The following is a 16,771-nucleotide window of genomic DNA, read 5'->3' on the forward strand; positions in this document are numbered from 1 at the left end:
AATCACATCTAATCTCATGACTGTAAATACCGTCTATATGCTGACGATTCCCAATTTTATATCCCCAGCTTGGACCTATTTCCTTAACGCTACTCATATATCCAGCTGCCCACTCTTTATTTCTTATTAGATAAATAACAGGAGATGTTAAACTTAATATGTCCAAAATTGAGCTCCAGATACCAGCCCCTACAACCTGTTTCTCTCCCAGTCTTTCCCATTTCAACAAATGGCAAGTCCCTTCTGCCAGTACTCAGGCCATAAAGCTTGGAGTCATCCTTGATTGTTCTCTGTCTCCTCCCTGCCATATGTGTGTTACCTAGATGTGTGTGTGTGTGTGTGTGTGTGTGTGTGTGTATGAACTGCCTTTTCCCTTTTATTTATTGGAGTCTTTTCATTAAGCCCCTGGAACTCACTCTCAATCCTATCTTGAAATTATATTTTCAAGAGTATATAGCACTAGGAATTCAGCTGCCAACTTGGGGTATTTCACTTTAGGGAAGAGTTGTGTGACTGCCCTTTGACACCGTCCGTTGCTGAAGTCATTCCCCACAGCTCTCAGCCTTTTCAGAGGTCCTCTGTTGTTTCTTCTGCTTGTCAAAGGCAGTGCTCAAGTCTCTGCAGTCAGGAGAAGAAATTTTCCACTTTACTTTCACTGTTAACATCCCCCCACTCCCTATCAACTCTCAGCAAGGAGCCTGTTTAAATTTGTACAAAGTGACTGCAGTTTGCAACTCTTAACAATACTGATGCTCACTTCAAATGTCTACAAATTGCCTGGAAAGCAAATTCTTATTGAAACTTAAACTGAAAAAGAAAATCTGTTTCCCCCCCAAGGAATTAACTTTTTATTAAATCTTTTAAGAATAGAATTTGTGTTTATGTAACACTTTTATGTCTGAAAAAGAACTGGCAATGACTTGGACATCAATTAATCTTTCCTCTGTGAAGCCAACTTTGATTCCTTTCCGGGTTAAGAATGGATTTTAAACAAAAGTTGCACTAATAGTTAGATGAAAGTTACCAAAGAATTCAGAATATTCAGATATAACATAAATTGGGATTCTTTGGTTACAAGTTAAAAGGAAAGCCAGCTCAAATTGGCTGAAGGAAAAGGACATTTATTGGCTCAAATAACTGAGAAGTCCAAGGATAGATATAGCCTAAGCCATGACTGGGTCTAGGGCTGGGGTTAGCAAAAGGAGCCTGTGTCTGTTTTTGTAAATAAAGGTTTTCTGGAACACAAGCATGCCCATTCCTTCTCATATTGTCTAGGTGGTTTTGTGCTCTGACTTGAGCAATACAGTGGTGAAGTTGAGGAGTTGTGAGAGAGATCTATGGCCCACTACAATGTGTGGTTTTTTTCCCCAAACCAAGCAATTCTCCCAACACTAACTCAACTCAATTCTGGTACTATCTACCTGGAGATAGCATCAGATTCCATAGGTTAAGAGCTCAATCCCACAAGACTGCCTCCACTTCAGATGCCAATCACAAGTCAGGTTGTTACCTGTGCGTCTGACCAACTGGTTATAAAGGTTCCCAGGACCCCCTCCTTGATTAATTTGCTGGAGTGGCTTACAGAACTTAGGAAACCAGTTTACTTACTAGACTACTGGTTCATTACAAAGTGTATTAAAGGATATGAATCAACAGCTGGATGAAGAGATACACAGGGCAAGATGCTGAATCCAGGAGCTTCTGTCCCTGTGGAGTTTAGGGCTGGCAAATGGATGAGTTCTCTTTCACCAACCTGGAAGCTCAGAACCCTGTCTTTTTTGGGTTTTTATGGAGGCTTCATTACATAGGCACAATTGATTAAATCATTGGCCATTGGTGATTGATTCAACCTCCAGCCTCTCTCTCCAGAGGTCATGAGGTGAGACTGTAAGTTCCAACCCTCTAATCTAATTAATCTAATCCACGGATTGGTTTCCCTGGCAACTTCCTCCAATCTTTAGGGGACTTCTGAAAGTCACCTTATTAACATAAACTCAGTCATGGTTGAAAGGGGCTTTTCATAATAACAAGATGTCCATTTCACCTTTATGGCTCTGATGCGACTTCAGGAACTGAGGACAAAAGACCAAATATTATAACAAAAGATGTTCCTATTGCTCTTACTGCTTAGGAAACTCCAAGGGTTTGGGGAGCTGTGAGCCAGGAACCATGGACAAACTCCAAAATATATATTTATTATAAATCACATTCTCACACCCACAAGCCCTAAAATATTTCCTATCTGACCCTTTATAGAAATGAATGACCGGGACTTCCCTGGCGGTCCAGTGGTTAAGACTCCACACTTCCAATGCAGGGGATGCAGGTTCTTCCTGGTCGGGGAACTAAGATCCCACATGCCATGCTGCACAGCCCAAACACCTCTGGTCTAGGGAAAGATGATGTTGATAGGAGCTGGCCTTTCTGTTTCTTTGCTCTGCTTTCCTCAGTGTTGGTCCTTTCTCATGTCGGCTCTCTCCTCATGGTGGCAGAAAATCTACTATAGCTCCAGGCTCACATCCTCATAAGAGTGGTCTTCTTTTCTGGTCGCTCCAATAAAAAATGCTAAGATTTGTTTTGATTGAACCTCTTTTTCTGGCCTTGTTTGACGTGTCCATGCCCAGACCAGTAACTGGCCATGGGAATGCAGTGCTCTGATTTGCCAGGTCTAGGTCACAAGTTGACCTCTGGAGTGATGAGTTGAGTCAATATCTCCCAAACCATAAGAACCAAAGAAGTGAAGGGGTGATCCTCTTAAGAAAAGTTGAGGAGCTATTACCAGAAAAAGGTACTGAGTGAGTAGGGGGAGTAGTAGGAATAGAATAATGAATAAACAGAAGGGAAATTACATAACAGACTGGTAAACAAAAGCATCCACTGAAACAATTAGAGTAACAGCTTTTAAATAGATACAGCTTCAGGACTTCCCTGGTGGTCCAGTGGCAAAGAATCTGCCTTACAATGTAGGGCACCGGGGTTCCATCCCTGGTCAGAGAACTAAGATCCCACATGCCACAAGGCAACTAAGCCCTCATGTCACAACTACTGAAGTCACGTGCCTCAACGAGAGAGCCCGCGTGCCGCAAACTACAGAGCCCACGCGCCTTGGAGCCCGTGCAACACAACTAGAGAGAGAAAACCCACACACAACAATTAGGGAGAAGCCTGTATGCGGCAACTAGAGAGAAGCCCACGCATCACGACGAAGAGCCCGCATGCCTCAACGAAGATCCCAAGTGCCACGATGAAGACCCGACGCAGCCAAAAATAAATAAATAAATCTTTTTAAAAATTAATTAATTTTTATTTATTTATTTATTTTTGGCCACATTGGGTCTTCGTTGCTGCGCATGGGCTTTCTTTAGTTGCGGCGAGTGGGGGCTACTCTTTGTTGTGGTGCACAGGCTTCTCACTGTGGTAGCTTCTCTTGTTGTGGAGCACAGGCTCTAGGTGTGCGGGCTTCAGTAGTTGTGGCACACAGGCTCAGTAGTTGTGGCGCATGGGCTTAGTTGCTGTGCAGCATGTGGGATCTTCCTGGACCAGGGATTGAATCCATGTCCCCTCCATTGGCAGGCGGATTCTTAACAACTGCGCCACCAGGGAAGTCCCTAAATATCATTCTTAATGGTAAAATTTTAGCAGCATTTCCATTCAGCTGACAAAGCCTGCTATCCCATACACTATAGCAATAAAACCTATAAGCAACGGAAATAAATCTAACAAAAAACATGCAAGATCTTAAAGAAAATAAGGAAACATAACTGAAGAATATGAAAGAAGACCTGAGTGGCGAATTATACCATATTCATGGATGATAAGACTCAATATTATAAAGATGTGAGTTCTCCCATAAACTATAAATTCAATTCCAGAAAAAAAATCCCTATAGGATATTTTTAAGTGAAACTTGATAAGCTTATCCTAATTTTTATATACAAGAACAAAGAGACAATCAGAATTTTAAAAATATATTTATTTATTTATTTTGGCTGCACCGGGTCTTAGCTGCGGCACACAGGATCTTCGTTGCGGTGTGCGGGATCTTTAGTTGCGGCATGTGAACTCTTAGTTGTGGCATCAGACAGCTCAGAAATAGATCCATGAATTTATGGAAACTAGATGAATAACAGAGGTAGCATTACAGATTAGTGGGGAAAGGATTTGCTGTTCAATAAACAGTGCCAGAAAGATTGATTATCTATATGAAAAAAATTAGAATACCATATACAAAATCAATAGTAGATTAAAGCCCTAAAAGTGAAAAACAGAACTCTAAAAAATATCTTTATGTCCTTGAGATAGTGATTTCTTAAACAAGATAGAGAAAACACTTTGATTGATAAGTTGACTGTATTAAAACTGAAAGCTGCTTTTTAATGAAAACGACCTTTAATGGAGCTAAAAAGACAAACCACAGATGAGAGAAGATATCTGCAAGGCATGTAACTGATAAAGGATTAGTATGTTAGATATATAAAGGATACCTATAAATCAATAAGAAAAAGATAATCCAGTTTTACAAATAAGAAAGGATATGGTGTAGATAGCATTATTGGCCCAGTTCATCACCCCCTACCAACATTCACACACTTTGTTGTATGACTTTGCAGTTCTTCTCACTAACAGACCAGAGGATATTTCTCCCTTTTGGCCATGTGATTTGCTTTGGTCTATTAGAATATGTGACAGTGTGGCAGTTACAAGCCTAAGCCTTAAGAGACCTCATGTATTTCCACTTGGTCTTTTATACTTCAGCCACTGTTATGAGAGGAAATTGTCCGGGCTGGCCTACTAGTCCCAGGAGGAAGATGTAAGACCATGTAATAACACAGCCACTTTAGACAAGCTGCCCCATCCAACCCAAAGGCACTAAGCTAAATAAATACTATTGTATAACATTGTTTTTGTGGTTAGCTGTTATTCAGTGTTACTTGACAACATTGTAATGAGCAAGGAAATTCACTTAATCATGGTCAACAAACATTAAAAGTTGTTCAGTCCATACAAATAAAAGCAATAGCATACCATTGCATATCCATAAGATTGGCAAAATTTTAAAATCTGATAATATTAAGTGTTGGCAAAAATTGAGAAGTAAAATTAATATATACCATTAGTGGGAGTGCACACCTAAAAAGTAGGTGACATGATTCTGGCCATTGAGTTGCAAGTGTCAGTCCCCTGGATGTGGCATCTGGAAGAACTTTTTTTTTTTTTTCCTGATAAAAGAGAAGATAGACTGGGCTGGTAATTGCCTTTTGTCTTTTTGTCTTCTTCCTGCCAGGAATATGGACATGAGACTGCAGATGGGGCACTCATCTTGCAGCATGAGGTGTTTTAATTTCATTACTTATATTTTTCATATATTAAGTTCATTTGATTCCTCTTCAAACCTACCTCTTCTTTTTTTTTCCTTTTCTTATGGATAATAATAATAAAATAAAAGGAGAATAGCTAAAATTTGTGAAGTACTTACTACATGCCAAACACTGTTTTGAGTGGTGTATGTACATCAACTCATTCAATCCTCACAATAATCCTATGAAATAAGTGCTACTTTTGGTTCCACTTTACAGATAAGGAAACAGCAATGCAAAGGTTAAATACATTGCCCAGGTTCACACAGCTAGTTAAGTCATAGCACTAGAATTCCAATCAGGCTACCTGGTTCTAGTGTCTGTGCTCATAACTATGTGCTAGTCTACATCATCTTTTATCTTTGATCATTTTAAACATACTTATTTAATAGCCTACTATATTTTTGTACTATTTTTCTCAAATTCTTGTGGTACTAATTCCCTGCTTGTTATGCCTGCTGATTCTTCTTTATAAGGAACAATTGCCTTGTGTCTTTTAGTATTTTTGACTCATTCATTCAACAGCATTGATTGAGCAGCTGTTGTTTGCTCAAGTGCTGTTCAAGGAGCTGGGAATATATAAGTAAACAAAACAGGCAAACTCTGCTCTCTTGGACCTTAAATTCTAGTAGGAGAAAACAAAGAGTAGAGGAGAAAGGGGACGGAGAGTGGGAGGAGGTGCTTACACGGAATGGTAAAGGGGGCTTCCCTGGTGGCGCAGTGGTTAAGAATCCACCTGCCAATGCAGGGGACACGGGTTTGAGCCCTGGTCTGGGAAGATCCCACATGCCACGGAGCAACTAAGCGCATGCACCACAACTACTGAGCCTGCGCTCTAGAGCCCGTGCTCCACAACAAGAGAAGCCACCACAGTAAGCCTGCGCACTGCAACGAAGAGTAGCCCCTGCTTGCCTCAACTAGAGAAAGCCCGCGCACAGCAACGAAGACCCAACGCAGCCAAAAATTAACTAATTAATTAATTTTAAAAGAATGGTGGGCTTCCCTGGTGGCGCAGTGGTTGAGAGTCCGCCTGCGGAAGCAGGGGACACAGGTTTGTGCCCCGGTCCGGGAAGATCCCACATGCCGCAGAGCGGCTGGGCCCGTGAGCCATGGCCGCTGAGCCTGCGCGTCCGGAGCCTGTGCTCCGCAACGGGAGAAGCCACAACAGTGAGAGGCCCGCGTACCGCAAAAAAAAAAAAAAAGAATGGTAAAGGAAAGCCATTATTTAAATTAATTTATTTTAATTAATTTTTTAAAAAAGAATGGTAATGGGAGAAGAAATCTTCTCCCTTCATTCTTCATCTGGCTAACGGTAAAGGAAATGGTAAAGGATAAGGTGACATTTGAGCAGAATCCTAGAAAATGTGAGAATGTGAGCTATGTGTATATCTGGAGGAAGCATTTCCAAGCAGAAGGCATAGCAAGTACAAGGCTGCATGACAGGAACATGCCTTGAATGTTTGGGAACAAGCAGAGGTCTTTGGAGCTGGGATGCAGTGTGTGAGGGGTAGAGCAGAAGGGATGCGGGCAGAGAGGTACCAGGAGGGGCAGGATGCAGATGGTGTAGGTCATGAGAAGAACTTTGGGGTTGGGTGGGGAACCTTTCTTTGGAGGGTTTTGTGCAGAGGGGTAACATGATTTCACTCGTGTTTCAGAAGCGTCACCATGGCTGCTGTATTCAGACTAGACTGAAGTTGCAAGGAGACTAATTAGGAGGCTGTTGATAATAGGTGATAGAGTGAAGTGGTAACAGCAGTAGCACAGAAGTGGTAGGATTTTGGATTTGTTTTGAAGGTAAAGCTGACAACACACAGTCAAAGATGACTCTTCCTGTTTTTGGTCTAAATAAGTGGAATGGAGTTACCATTTCCTGAGATGGATAGGACTATAGGAAAGGCAGGTTTAAGGTGAGGATGAATGAAGAGTGGTTTGGGATCTGTTGAGCTCGGGATGCCTATTAAACATCTAAGTGGAGATGCAGATAAACAGATAATTTGAGTCTGAGGTTCAGGGAAGAGGTCAGGGGCTAGATATGTAAAATGGTATTTAAAGCTATGAGACTGGATGGGCTCACCTAGGGAATGATATAAGTAGAGGAGAGGTCTGAGCTCTGAGGCCTGCGACATTCCAGCTGTAGGGGAGAAAAAATTTACCTTGACCTTCATCCGGGCTGTGTCTGAAAATCAAACTAACAGATTAGCAGGAGAAATGCATACAAATTTACTCAATATAAATTTTACATGACACAGAAGGCTGCATAAGGAAATGAAGGCCCGAAGAGACAGACCTGAGTATTTTTATGCTAGGCTTGGTGAAGAGTGGAGAGTCGTGGAAGAATGTGGTAGAATAAGGAGTAAGAGGTAAGGTTAGAAAACTGGAGCACACCCAGCAAAGCCTGTTTGTTCAGTCTTCTCAGCGTCCCTTAGTCTTCTGAGATAAGGAGGCTCCTTTCCTCTGGGTGTAGGGTGGACACCTCTCACCTGAGGGTTTTGTGATCTGTTGCAGTGGAAAAGGGAGGGGGTGTCAGAGTGACCTTTCTGATTCTGCTGTTTACTCAGACTCCTTCAGTTCAAAATACTCAATATGCCAAGGTGCCATCTTGAGGGGTAGCATGTTCTGAATCCCAAAGCACTTAGAGATTAGACAAGGAAGAGCCAGGAGAGGAGACTGAGGAGTGAGCAGTAGAAGAACCATGAAGGAGTGGTGTCCTGGCAGCCAAGTAAGTGCAACAAGCGTTTGAAAGGATGAAAAGAGTGATCCACTGTGTCAGTAAAATGAGGACAAAGAAGTGACCATTGGATTTGACAACATGCAGGTTACTAATGATCTTTCAAAAAGTGGGTTTTGATGGATGGGGATGGAAACCTGATTAGAATGGGAGAAGTGAAGAAAGCAAATGAAAAAACCAAGACAAAAAACTCTTTCAATGAACTCTGTGTAAAGGGAGCAGAGAAATGGAGTAGTAGCCAGAAATAGATGTGAAATCAAGGGGAGTTTTTAAGATAGGCCATATTAGACATCATGGTGGTACAATATTGGAAATGATCCACTCTGTACAGAGACGGGAATGACTGAGTTTGGTTTAAGCAGAGCTTATTTCCCACCTGGCCTGGGTTCTGAGAGCTTCCCTCCTGAGCAGTTTGGCATTTGCTTCTGCAAGGTGTCCCCACAGACACCACCAGCCCAGGACTAATTCTCATGGTAATTTTTCAGTTTGAGGTTTCCCACACCAAGCAGGTAAAATAAATTTGGACTCCAGAACCTCACAAAGCACAACCTTGGGTTTGATATCTCACCTAGAGATTTTTTTTCTTCCCAACTAAGGCCCTGCAAAGACAAACTTTCTTTGCCTTTTCCCTGGACTTCGGGGCAAAGTTTACTAGTCCTTTTTCATTACGGTTGAATCCTTAGAGAGTTCCAATTTCTGTTACTGATAAAAACCGGAGCCCATGTTGCTGCCCCAGCAGCTCAGCCATACAGTTTAAAGCTTTGGCAGTATTTTAGCCAGCATCTCTAGAGATTTGTGACAGCAAAGTTTCAGCACTTTCTAGACCACCATTTTGCTGGAATCAGAAATCTTCTCCCTTCATTCTTCACCTGGCTAATTCCTAGTCGCCTTTGAGGTCTCAGCTTAAATGTGACTTCTTGGAGAGGTATTCCCTAACCCTTTCCATCCCAATCTAAACTAGTTCACCTTTTTATACTAAGAGCACGCTCCTTCTGTCTTAGCACTTAACTTGTCATTTATAACTTCATATGAGTATTTGTTTCAAGCTGGTACCCGGCTAGATTAAAAACTACATGGAGGCAAGAATCAAGCCTGTTTAGTTCACCATATAGAGCAGAAGGCCTGATTTATAGAAGATGCTCAATCAGGTTCAGTGACTGAACAAATAATTGTCTAAAAATGTAATAACTAACTAAGAGTAGAGTCTTACATGATATCCTGAAACCCATTATCTTCTGTGTCTTGGAGACGATACTCTCTAAGGAGAAAGTGTTTTTAATGGAAAAAGGACAGAGGTTTCTGACTGTCATTTTACTTGACTCGGAGACGCAGTGTTACTCTGATTTTGGTAACCACTGTTTCTTTTCCTCTTTAGAATGGAGATCTCCTCTCATCAGTCTCACCTCCTGCAACAACTGAATGAGCAGCGCAGGCAGGATGTATTTTGTGACTGCAGTATTCTGGTTGAAGGAAAGGTCTTTAAAGCCCATCGAAATGTATTATTTGCTAGTAGCGGCTACTTTAAAATGCTTCTTTCCCAGAACTCCAAGGAGACAAGTCAGCCAACCACAGCAACGTTTCAGGCTTTCTCCCCTGACACTTTTACAGTTATCCTGGACTTTGTCTATTCCGGCAAGCTCTCTCTCACAGGTCAGAATGTCATAGAAGTGATGTCCGCTGCTAGCTTCCTTCAGATGACTGATGTCATTAGTGTATGTAAGACCTTTATTAAATCTTCATTAGACATTAGTGAAAAAGAAAAGGATCGCTATTTCAGCCTTTCGGATAAAAATGCCAGTTCTGATGGTATAGAACGCTCCTCTTTTTATAGCGGTGGCTGGCAAGATGAAAGCAGTTCTCCACATTCTCACCTAAGCCCAGATCAAGGAACAGGTATAAGTGGGAAATCTTGGAGTAAGTATAATTACCATCCAGCCTCCCAAAGGAATACTCAACAGCCTCTGGCCAAGCATGAACAAAGGAAAGATTCCATTAAAAAGTCCAAACATTTGAGGTTGTCACAGCCTTCTGAAATGGCTCATTATAAGTCAAGCAAACGAGAAGCACGAACATCTGATTCTTCCAGCCACGTTTCGCAATCTGAAGAACAGGCACAAATGGATGCGGAAATGGACTCTACTCCTGTTGGCTATCAGTATGGTCAAGGATCTGATGTCACATCAAGAAGTTTTCCAGGTACCCAGAAAGAGAATCAGTCCCCTCAGTCAGGTTCCAAGACTCTGATGTAAATCAATCCTATCTCAACATGCCCTTACTTTTAGGTGTTATGGGCAGTTGAAACAAGTGATTTTTTTTAAGTCATACTTCTCTAATGAAATCTATGCATAAAACACAAATTTTAAAAATTATAATACTGGATAAATTTAATGAAGTCAAAACAATAGAGTTCTGAGGGTCAGAAACCCATGAATTTCGAAACCTGCTTATCTGTGGGCAATTAGATTACTGTTAAATGTTTAAAGCTCTTTTGTGAAATGGTTCAATCCTTAAGACACATATTTTCACTTTATTTTTTAAAATTTTATATTGGAGTATAGTTGATTAACAATGTGTTAGTTTCAGGTGCACAGCACACTTTGCTGTACAGTTATACATCATATTCAGTTATATATCATATTTTCACTTTAAATAGTTTACTTTTTTTTTTTTTTTTGCGGTACGCGGGCCGCTCACTGTCATGGCCTCTCCCGTTGCGGAGCACAAGCTCCGGACGCGCAGGCTCAGCAGCCATGGCTCACGGGCCCAGCCGCTCCGCAGCATGTGGGATCTTCCCGGACCGGGGCATGAACCCGTGTCCCCTGTATCGGCAGGCGGACTCTCAACCACTGTGCCACCAGCGAAGCCCTACTTTTTTTTCTGAGTATTCACTCAGGAGCAGTATTTTTATACAGAAAAGTTAAATAGAGCAACCATACATATTGGTAAAGGTTCACAGACCCAGTATTGAAAAGAAATTAAACTAAATCTGATTTTATTAAGATATAAATACATGATTTTTGAAAACTTAACTAATACAACATATAATATTGATACTGTATCTCTGTACCACCATGAAGCATCTCATTTTTATGATAGTAGTAAAATCAGAGATATTATTGGAGGCTGATAGTTTCAAAGTAGAGAACAGAGATTAGAAATGTATACCATCCAGTTCCCCCACCAATTAATCAGTTAGCAAATTTGCTTAATAGTTTACATGTGAATTTAAAGAAAAATTATGATAAAATTAAACTCTTGCAGAGTATAAGATTTAGATGACAATTATACTCCAATAAGGATGTTTAAAAAAAAGAAAAAAAAGATTTAGTTGATATATTTAAGTTTTTAATTTTAGAAAAATTCCAAGTATATATAAAAGTAGAGTAGTCTAATTAACCGCCATGCACCCATTACCCAGTCCCACTCATGACCAGTCTCGTTTCATCTGTACCTCTGCCCCCGACCACTCCCATTTTTAAGCAAATCTCAGACATCATATGTTTTCATGTGTAAATATTTCAGAATGTGTCCCTAAAATATAGTCTTAGAAAAAAAACTACAATACCATTATTATCTTACCTAAACAAAATTAACAAGTCCTTAATATCACTAAAAGCCAAACAATATTCACATTTCCCTGGTTGTGTAAATTTGAAAATAATTTGGTTATCGATAACATATTTAAAAGTAATAGGCAGGGCTTCCCTGGTGGCGCAGTGGTTGAGAGTCCGCCTGCTGATTCAGAGGACGCAGGTTTGTGCCCCGGTCCAGGAAGATCCCACATGCCGCGGAGCGGCTGGGCCCGTGAGCCATGGCCGCTGAGCCTGTGCGTCCGGATCCTGTGCTCCGCAATGGTAGAGGCCACAACAGTGAGCGGCCCGCGTACCGCAAAAAAAAAAAAAAGTAATAGGCAACCTGATTGATTTTTACTAATCACATTTTCCTGTAGGATACTAACATGAAAATACATGAAACTGTATCATATTATAAAGCTTTCTGAAAATGCTGAGGCACTCTACCATTGACCAAGGCAGACAGAAATAACAGAGCAAAAATGGGAAATCTCTGTTGCATTTTAAAACAGCAACAAAGTTATCCTTTCTTGGGCTTTGCACTTTTGTAACTATAAGTTATTTAAATCTAACTTGAATAATGAACAGCTGCACTTAACTGCTGTTAAATTGAGGTTTGCCTCCAACCACAACTAACATTTTGAATATGTGTGAGTTTTAAAACAAACGATTAAAGATCCTTGACACTTTATAACCTTTAAAAGAAAAGCAGTACAGCTGTATGAAAAGTAAGAGCAAGGGGGTTCAGACATCTGGTGTGTGTGCTTGGCTGCGGAGCCAATGGGGTGAAGCTACCATCTGTGGGATTATGACTGAATGCCTGCGAGTCAGATTCCTGCCCAGGTGGAACGATTAAAAAAATTTTTTTAAAGAAAAGTTAAGAGCGGGGGTTGGGAGGGGTAGGGGGTGATAAACCCATGTAAATAAAACAAATTACTTAAAAGCGTAAAGACCCTGGATTGTGTCTGTAGTTTTAAAATCTAGTAGTACTACTTCTTTACTTAAATCTAGTGACTCTACGCCATTAAATAAAAAGATGAGTGGGACAGTCTAAATCTACCCAGGCTTTGTAAATATATCAAATCCTGAAGGTACGGTTCTATACTTAGGATTACACTGACAATCTAGTCTTTATAAAATTTCTTCCTTCTCCTTGTTGCCTACCTTTCCGAGATTGGACTCTCCAGCCCCTTTTGGATTCTTGATGTTATCAGAACGGTGATTATGAACTTTCCGGTGACTTAATCAAACTGTCTCTTGACAGATGACCTGCCCAGGATGAGGTTCAAGTGCCCGTACTGCACACATGTGGTGAAGCGGAAGGCAGACCTCAAGCGCCACCTTCGTTGTCACACAGGAGAAAGGCCCTATCCCTGTCAAGCTTGTGGGAAAAGATTTAGCCGGCTAGACCATCTAAGTAGCCATTTTCGAACAGTATGTATATGGTTTTTCATCATTTTACTTTTTAGGAAATACATGCATTTATCTGCTCTAGGATAATCTAGTTCACTGAGGAAAATCTTTTCACACAACTATGCAATATTAAACAATTTTTCCAATTTAATGTTTTACTTTGCACATAATTTTATATATTTTAAATTTTTATTTATTTGTTTATTTATTTTTGGCTGTGTTGGGTCTTTCGTTGCTGCACATGGGCTTTCTCTAGTTGCGGCGAGCGGGGGCTACTCTTCTTTGCAGTGCACGCTTCTCATCATCATGGATTCTCTTGTTGTGGAGCACGGGCTCTAGAGCGCAGGCTCAGTAGTTGTGGTGCACGGGCTTAGCTGCTCCACAGCATGTGGGATCTTCCCAGGCCAGTGCTCAAACCCTTGTCCCTTGCATTGGCAGGCAGATTCTTAACCACTGCGCCACCAGGGAAGCCCCATATTTTTTAAAATAGGTTTTTTTTTCTCCTCTGAAACCTTGAAATAAGATATTCTTTTGAATATCCATTTCAATTCACTTAAAATCTATTATTTTTATATCCCGGTTTTTTCAGAGCCAAAGACAATGTAAACTTCTAAAATGTTTAAAACTTTTAAAATATCTATGTCAGAATCACCACTTCAGATATTAAGCATCTGCTAGTGATTCTTGAATCCTTGTCTGGTAGGTTGTCAGTCTAGTTTCTGCTGTCTGACCTCTCTCCACTACAGCCTCTTTCTAGTGTCTCTCCAGTTTCTCTGGTCTCCTGAAGGAATGGAGTGAGATGGGCAATAGGGCGACTCTCAATCAAGGACTGGACTGTCAGCAGTCAGAAAAATCTCAGGGAATTTTCTGTTCAGTGCTCTGGTGGTTTAATAAGGTAGTGATGGGACTTCCCTGGTGACATTGGTAGTGACATTGGAATTACTCTGCTGTTCATCTTGCAGCAAAAATTTTTTCCAAAATTGATGTTCTATTACCCATACTTTTATTTCATTTATATGAGCTCCTTTTAATTTGGAAGGGTATTGGTCACTTGATGCATTGCTTTCTAGGGATTCATCCAACAAATATATATTGAGCACCTACGATGTGCCAGACCCTTTTCTAAGAGCTAGGTATATGGCAGTGAGCAAAACAAACTCTCATTAATCTCTGAAGCTAATTTAAAAGTTAAAATAACCTTTTATTATTACAAAAGCAATAAGTATGCATTATAAAAACTACAAAAATAGACGTAAGAATAAGAAAATAAAAATATCATATTTTTACCACCCAGATATTACCATTCTTAACACTTTATCATGTGCATTTATTTTCTTTAACCAAAATGATATCATACTGTATATGCTATTTTGTAACCTGCTTTCTTTTTTTGTTTTTAGATTTATTTATTTGTTTATTTATTTTTGGCTGTGTTGGGTCTTTCGTTGCTGCACGTGGGCTTTCTCTTGTTGCGGCGAGTGGGGGCTACTCTTCCTTGCGGTGCGCAGGCTTCTCATTGCGGTGGCTTCTCTTGTTGTAGAGCATGGGCTCTAGGTGTGCGGGCTTCAGTAGTTGTGGCTCGTGGGCTCTAGAGTGCAGGATCAGTAGCTGTGGGGCACGGGCTCAGTTGCTCCGCGGTATGTGTGGTCTTCCCAGACCAGGGCTCAAACCTGTGTCCCCTCCATTAGCAGGTGGATTCTTAACCACTGCGCCACCAGGGAAGCCCCTGTAACCTGTTTTCTTTAGTGAATAATCTCTACCTTTCCATATCAATAAAATTTTGTGTTACACAGTTCAAATTTACCTATAGTTTCCTAAAATACCACTTATAGCTGGTGTGTCTGAGCCAGAATCCAATCCAGAACTCATCTCATTGTTAGATCCCTTAAATATGTTTTTGAGCTAGCATAGTTCCCTACCCGCCCCTGCCACCCTCCCACCTTTTTAAAAATAACATTGACTTACTGAAGATATTGAGCCAATTGTTTTACAAAATATCCTACCTCTGGATTTCTCTGCTTGCTTCTGCATGGTGTCATCTTTAGCTTGTTCTTTTATCACCCCCTGCATTTTCCGAAAACGAGTTTTATCTGGAGGCTTAATGGACTCAAGTTAAATACTTTCATCAAAGACAAAATTGTATGTTTCATATTGTGTCACATTAGGAGACACATCATATCTGGTGGACCCATCATTCATGTTGTTACAATTGATCACTGGATTAGGGTGATGATACTATGATCCCACCATTGCATTGTAATTAGAAAGGAATCTCTGTGTAACTATTTTGGTATTATATGACTATCCATTTCCCCATGAACTATTCATTTAATAGTATTAATGCCAATTGGTAATCTCTGTCCAAATTATTAATTTTACTTGGAGTTGTGGAATGATTTACTAATATTATCCTTCCTTCTATATTATTAGCTGGAATTCTATAAAGTAAAGCTTTCCTTCATCACCTGGGGCTATTTGGTTACTTTGAAATAGGGTTCCTGCAGGAGAAGCAAGATAAATGTTTAATTATTTCCCTTTAACCACCAATTTTCAAAGTAAAGAGTGATTTAATAGTAGCCTCAAATGGTATATGAGTTTTTTCTGGCTTTGTTTTTTTAAATAGCATATGTTCTCATGAATTTTCATTGGTTCATTATGTTTGGATCCATAACAATTATTATTTTTTTGATACTCAAAATTTCAGATTTGTGCAGTGGGGACCATTGAAGCTGGCTCTTGTGTCCTTTTGTCACAACTCCATTAAATTTTCAGTGCTCTTGTTCTCTGGCTCCAAAAGAGCCCTAGGCTCATCTTGTACTTCCCACGCCGCAAAACTGGAATCAGCCATTTCTCAAAGGAGCTTTGGTACCTCTTAGCGGGGAACGAAATTAGAAACCAAAATTTGGACACCCAGGGTGCTCATTGTTATTAGGGTATCCTTTTCAGATTGTTTTTGAGCTAGAAGGTATATATTTTTAAAAGAGTGAGTTCGTGATGATATTTTCAGTTTTAACATTCCAGTGTTTCACTTAATTTCTTTGTCTTCATAACTGTATTGGATTTGGAGGGGGATGAACAGGAATCTGTGTCAGAACTTTGTACTAAAAACAGTGCCACATAGGATAACCATAATACTGATTCTATCTCAGGAGAAATAAAGGTACACTCAAATTATGTACTTTCAACATTTACTGACTAATATGTCAGTGGTTAAGCAGAAGATAATAACTGTACTGAGTGGTAGTCCCATACATTTTCTTAGATATTTTACCAGACTGCTTTAGTTCTCTTGGGTTTTTTGACTATTTGTGTTTGGTGGCCCACTTTCATACCATTCTGACATTATCTAAATGAATATGCCATAAACATTAATTCAGCATATATAGTTAATTATATGTAATAATTTTTAGATTAGAATCTATAATCTATTGCTCTGACAGCTATTGAACAAAATTACTAACTATAATATACAATTATTCATCAATTACAACTTCTTCCCAAAGCATTTCACACATATTAACTCATTTGGTCCACACAACCTGAGTTGTATCCCTATTAGTAATAACGGAGCAGTTAGGAATAATAATAGACTGATATGTAGCAGAACCACCACAGTGGTTGTTTATAACCAGTGTCCATTCTGATAGTCAGGCTTCTATTTTGTTTGGGTGGTGCCCATACCTTACCAGTTGTTAAATATT

General features: G+C 40.1%; 1 protein-coding gene across 1 annotated transcript in view; it reads left to right on the top strand.

Moving 5' to 3' along the window:
* The window catches only part of ZBTB8A (zinc finger and BTB domain containing 8A), a 48,507-nt gene that overhangs the window by 30,186 nt on the left and 1,550 nt on the right, over positions 1-16,771 (top strand). Inside the window, exons 3-4 of the mRNA XM_065873152.1 lie at positions 9,461-10,281; positions 12,922-13,091. Of these exons, the coding sequence (XP_065729224.1) occupies positions 9,462-10,281; positions 12,922-13,091 (990 nt within the window). The 5' untranslated portion in view covers position 9,461. The remainder of the gene's footprint in view (positions 1-9,460; positions 10,282-12,921; positions 13,092-16,771) is intronic.

This window comes from Phocoena phocoena, chromosome 1, assembly GCF_963924675.1.
Source record: "Phocoena phocoena chromosome 1, mPhoPho1.1, whole genome shotgun sequence".
In the NCBI taxonomy this organism is placed as follows: Eukaryota; Metazoa; Chordata; class Mammalia; order Artiodactyla; family Phocoenidae; genus Phocoena; species Phocoena phocoena.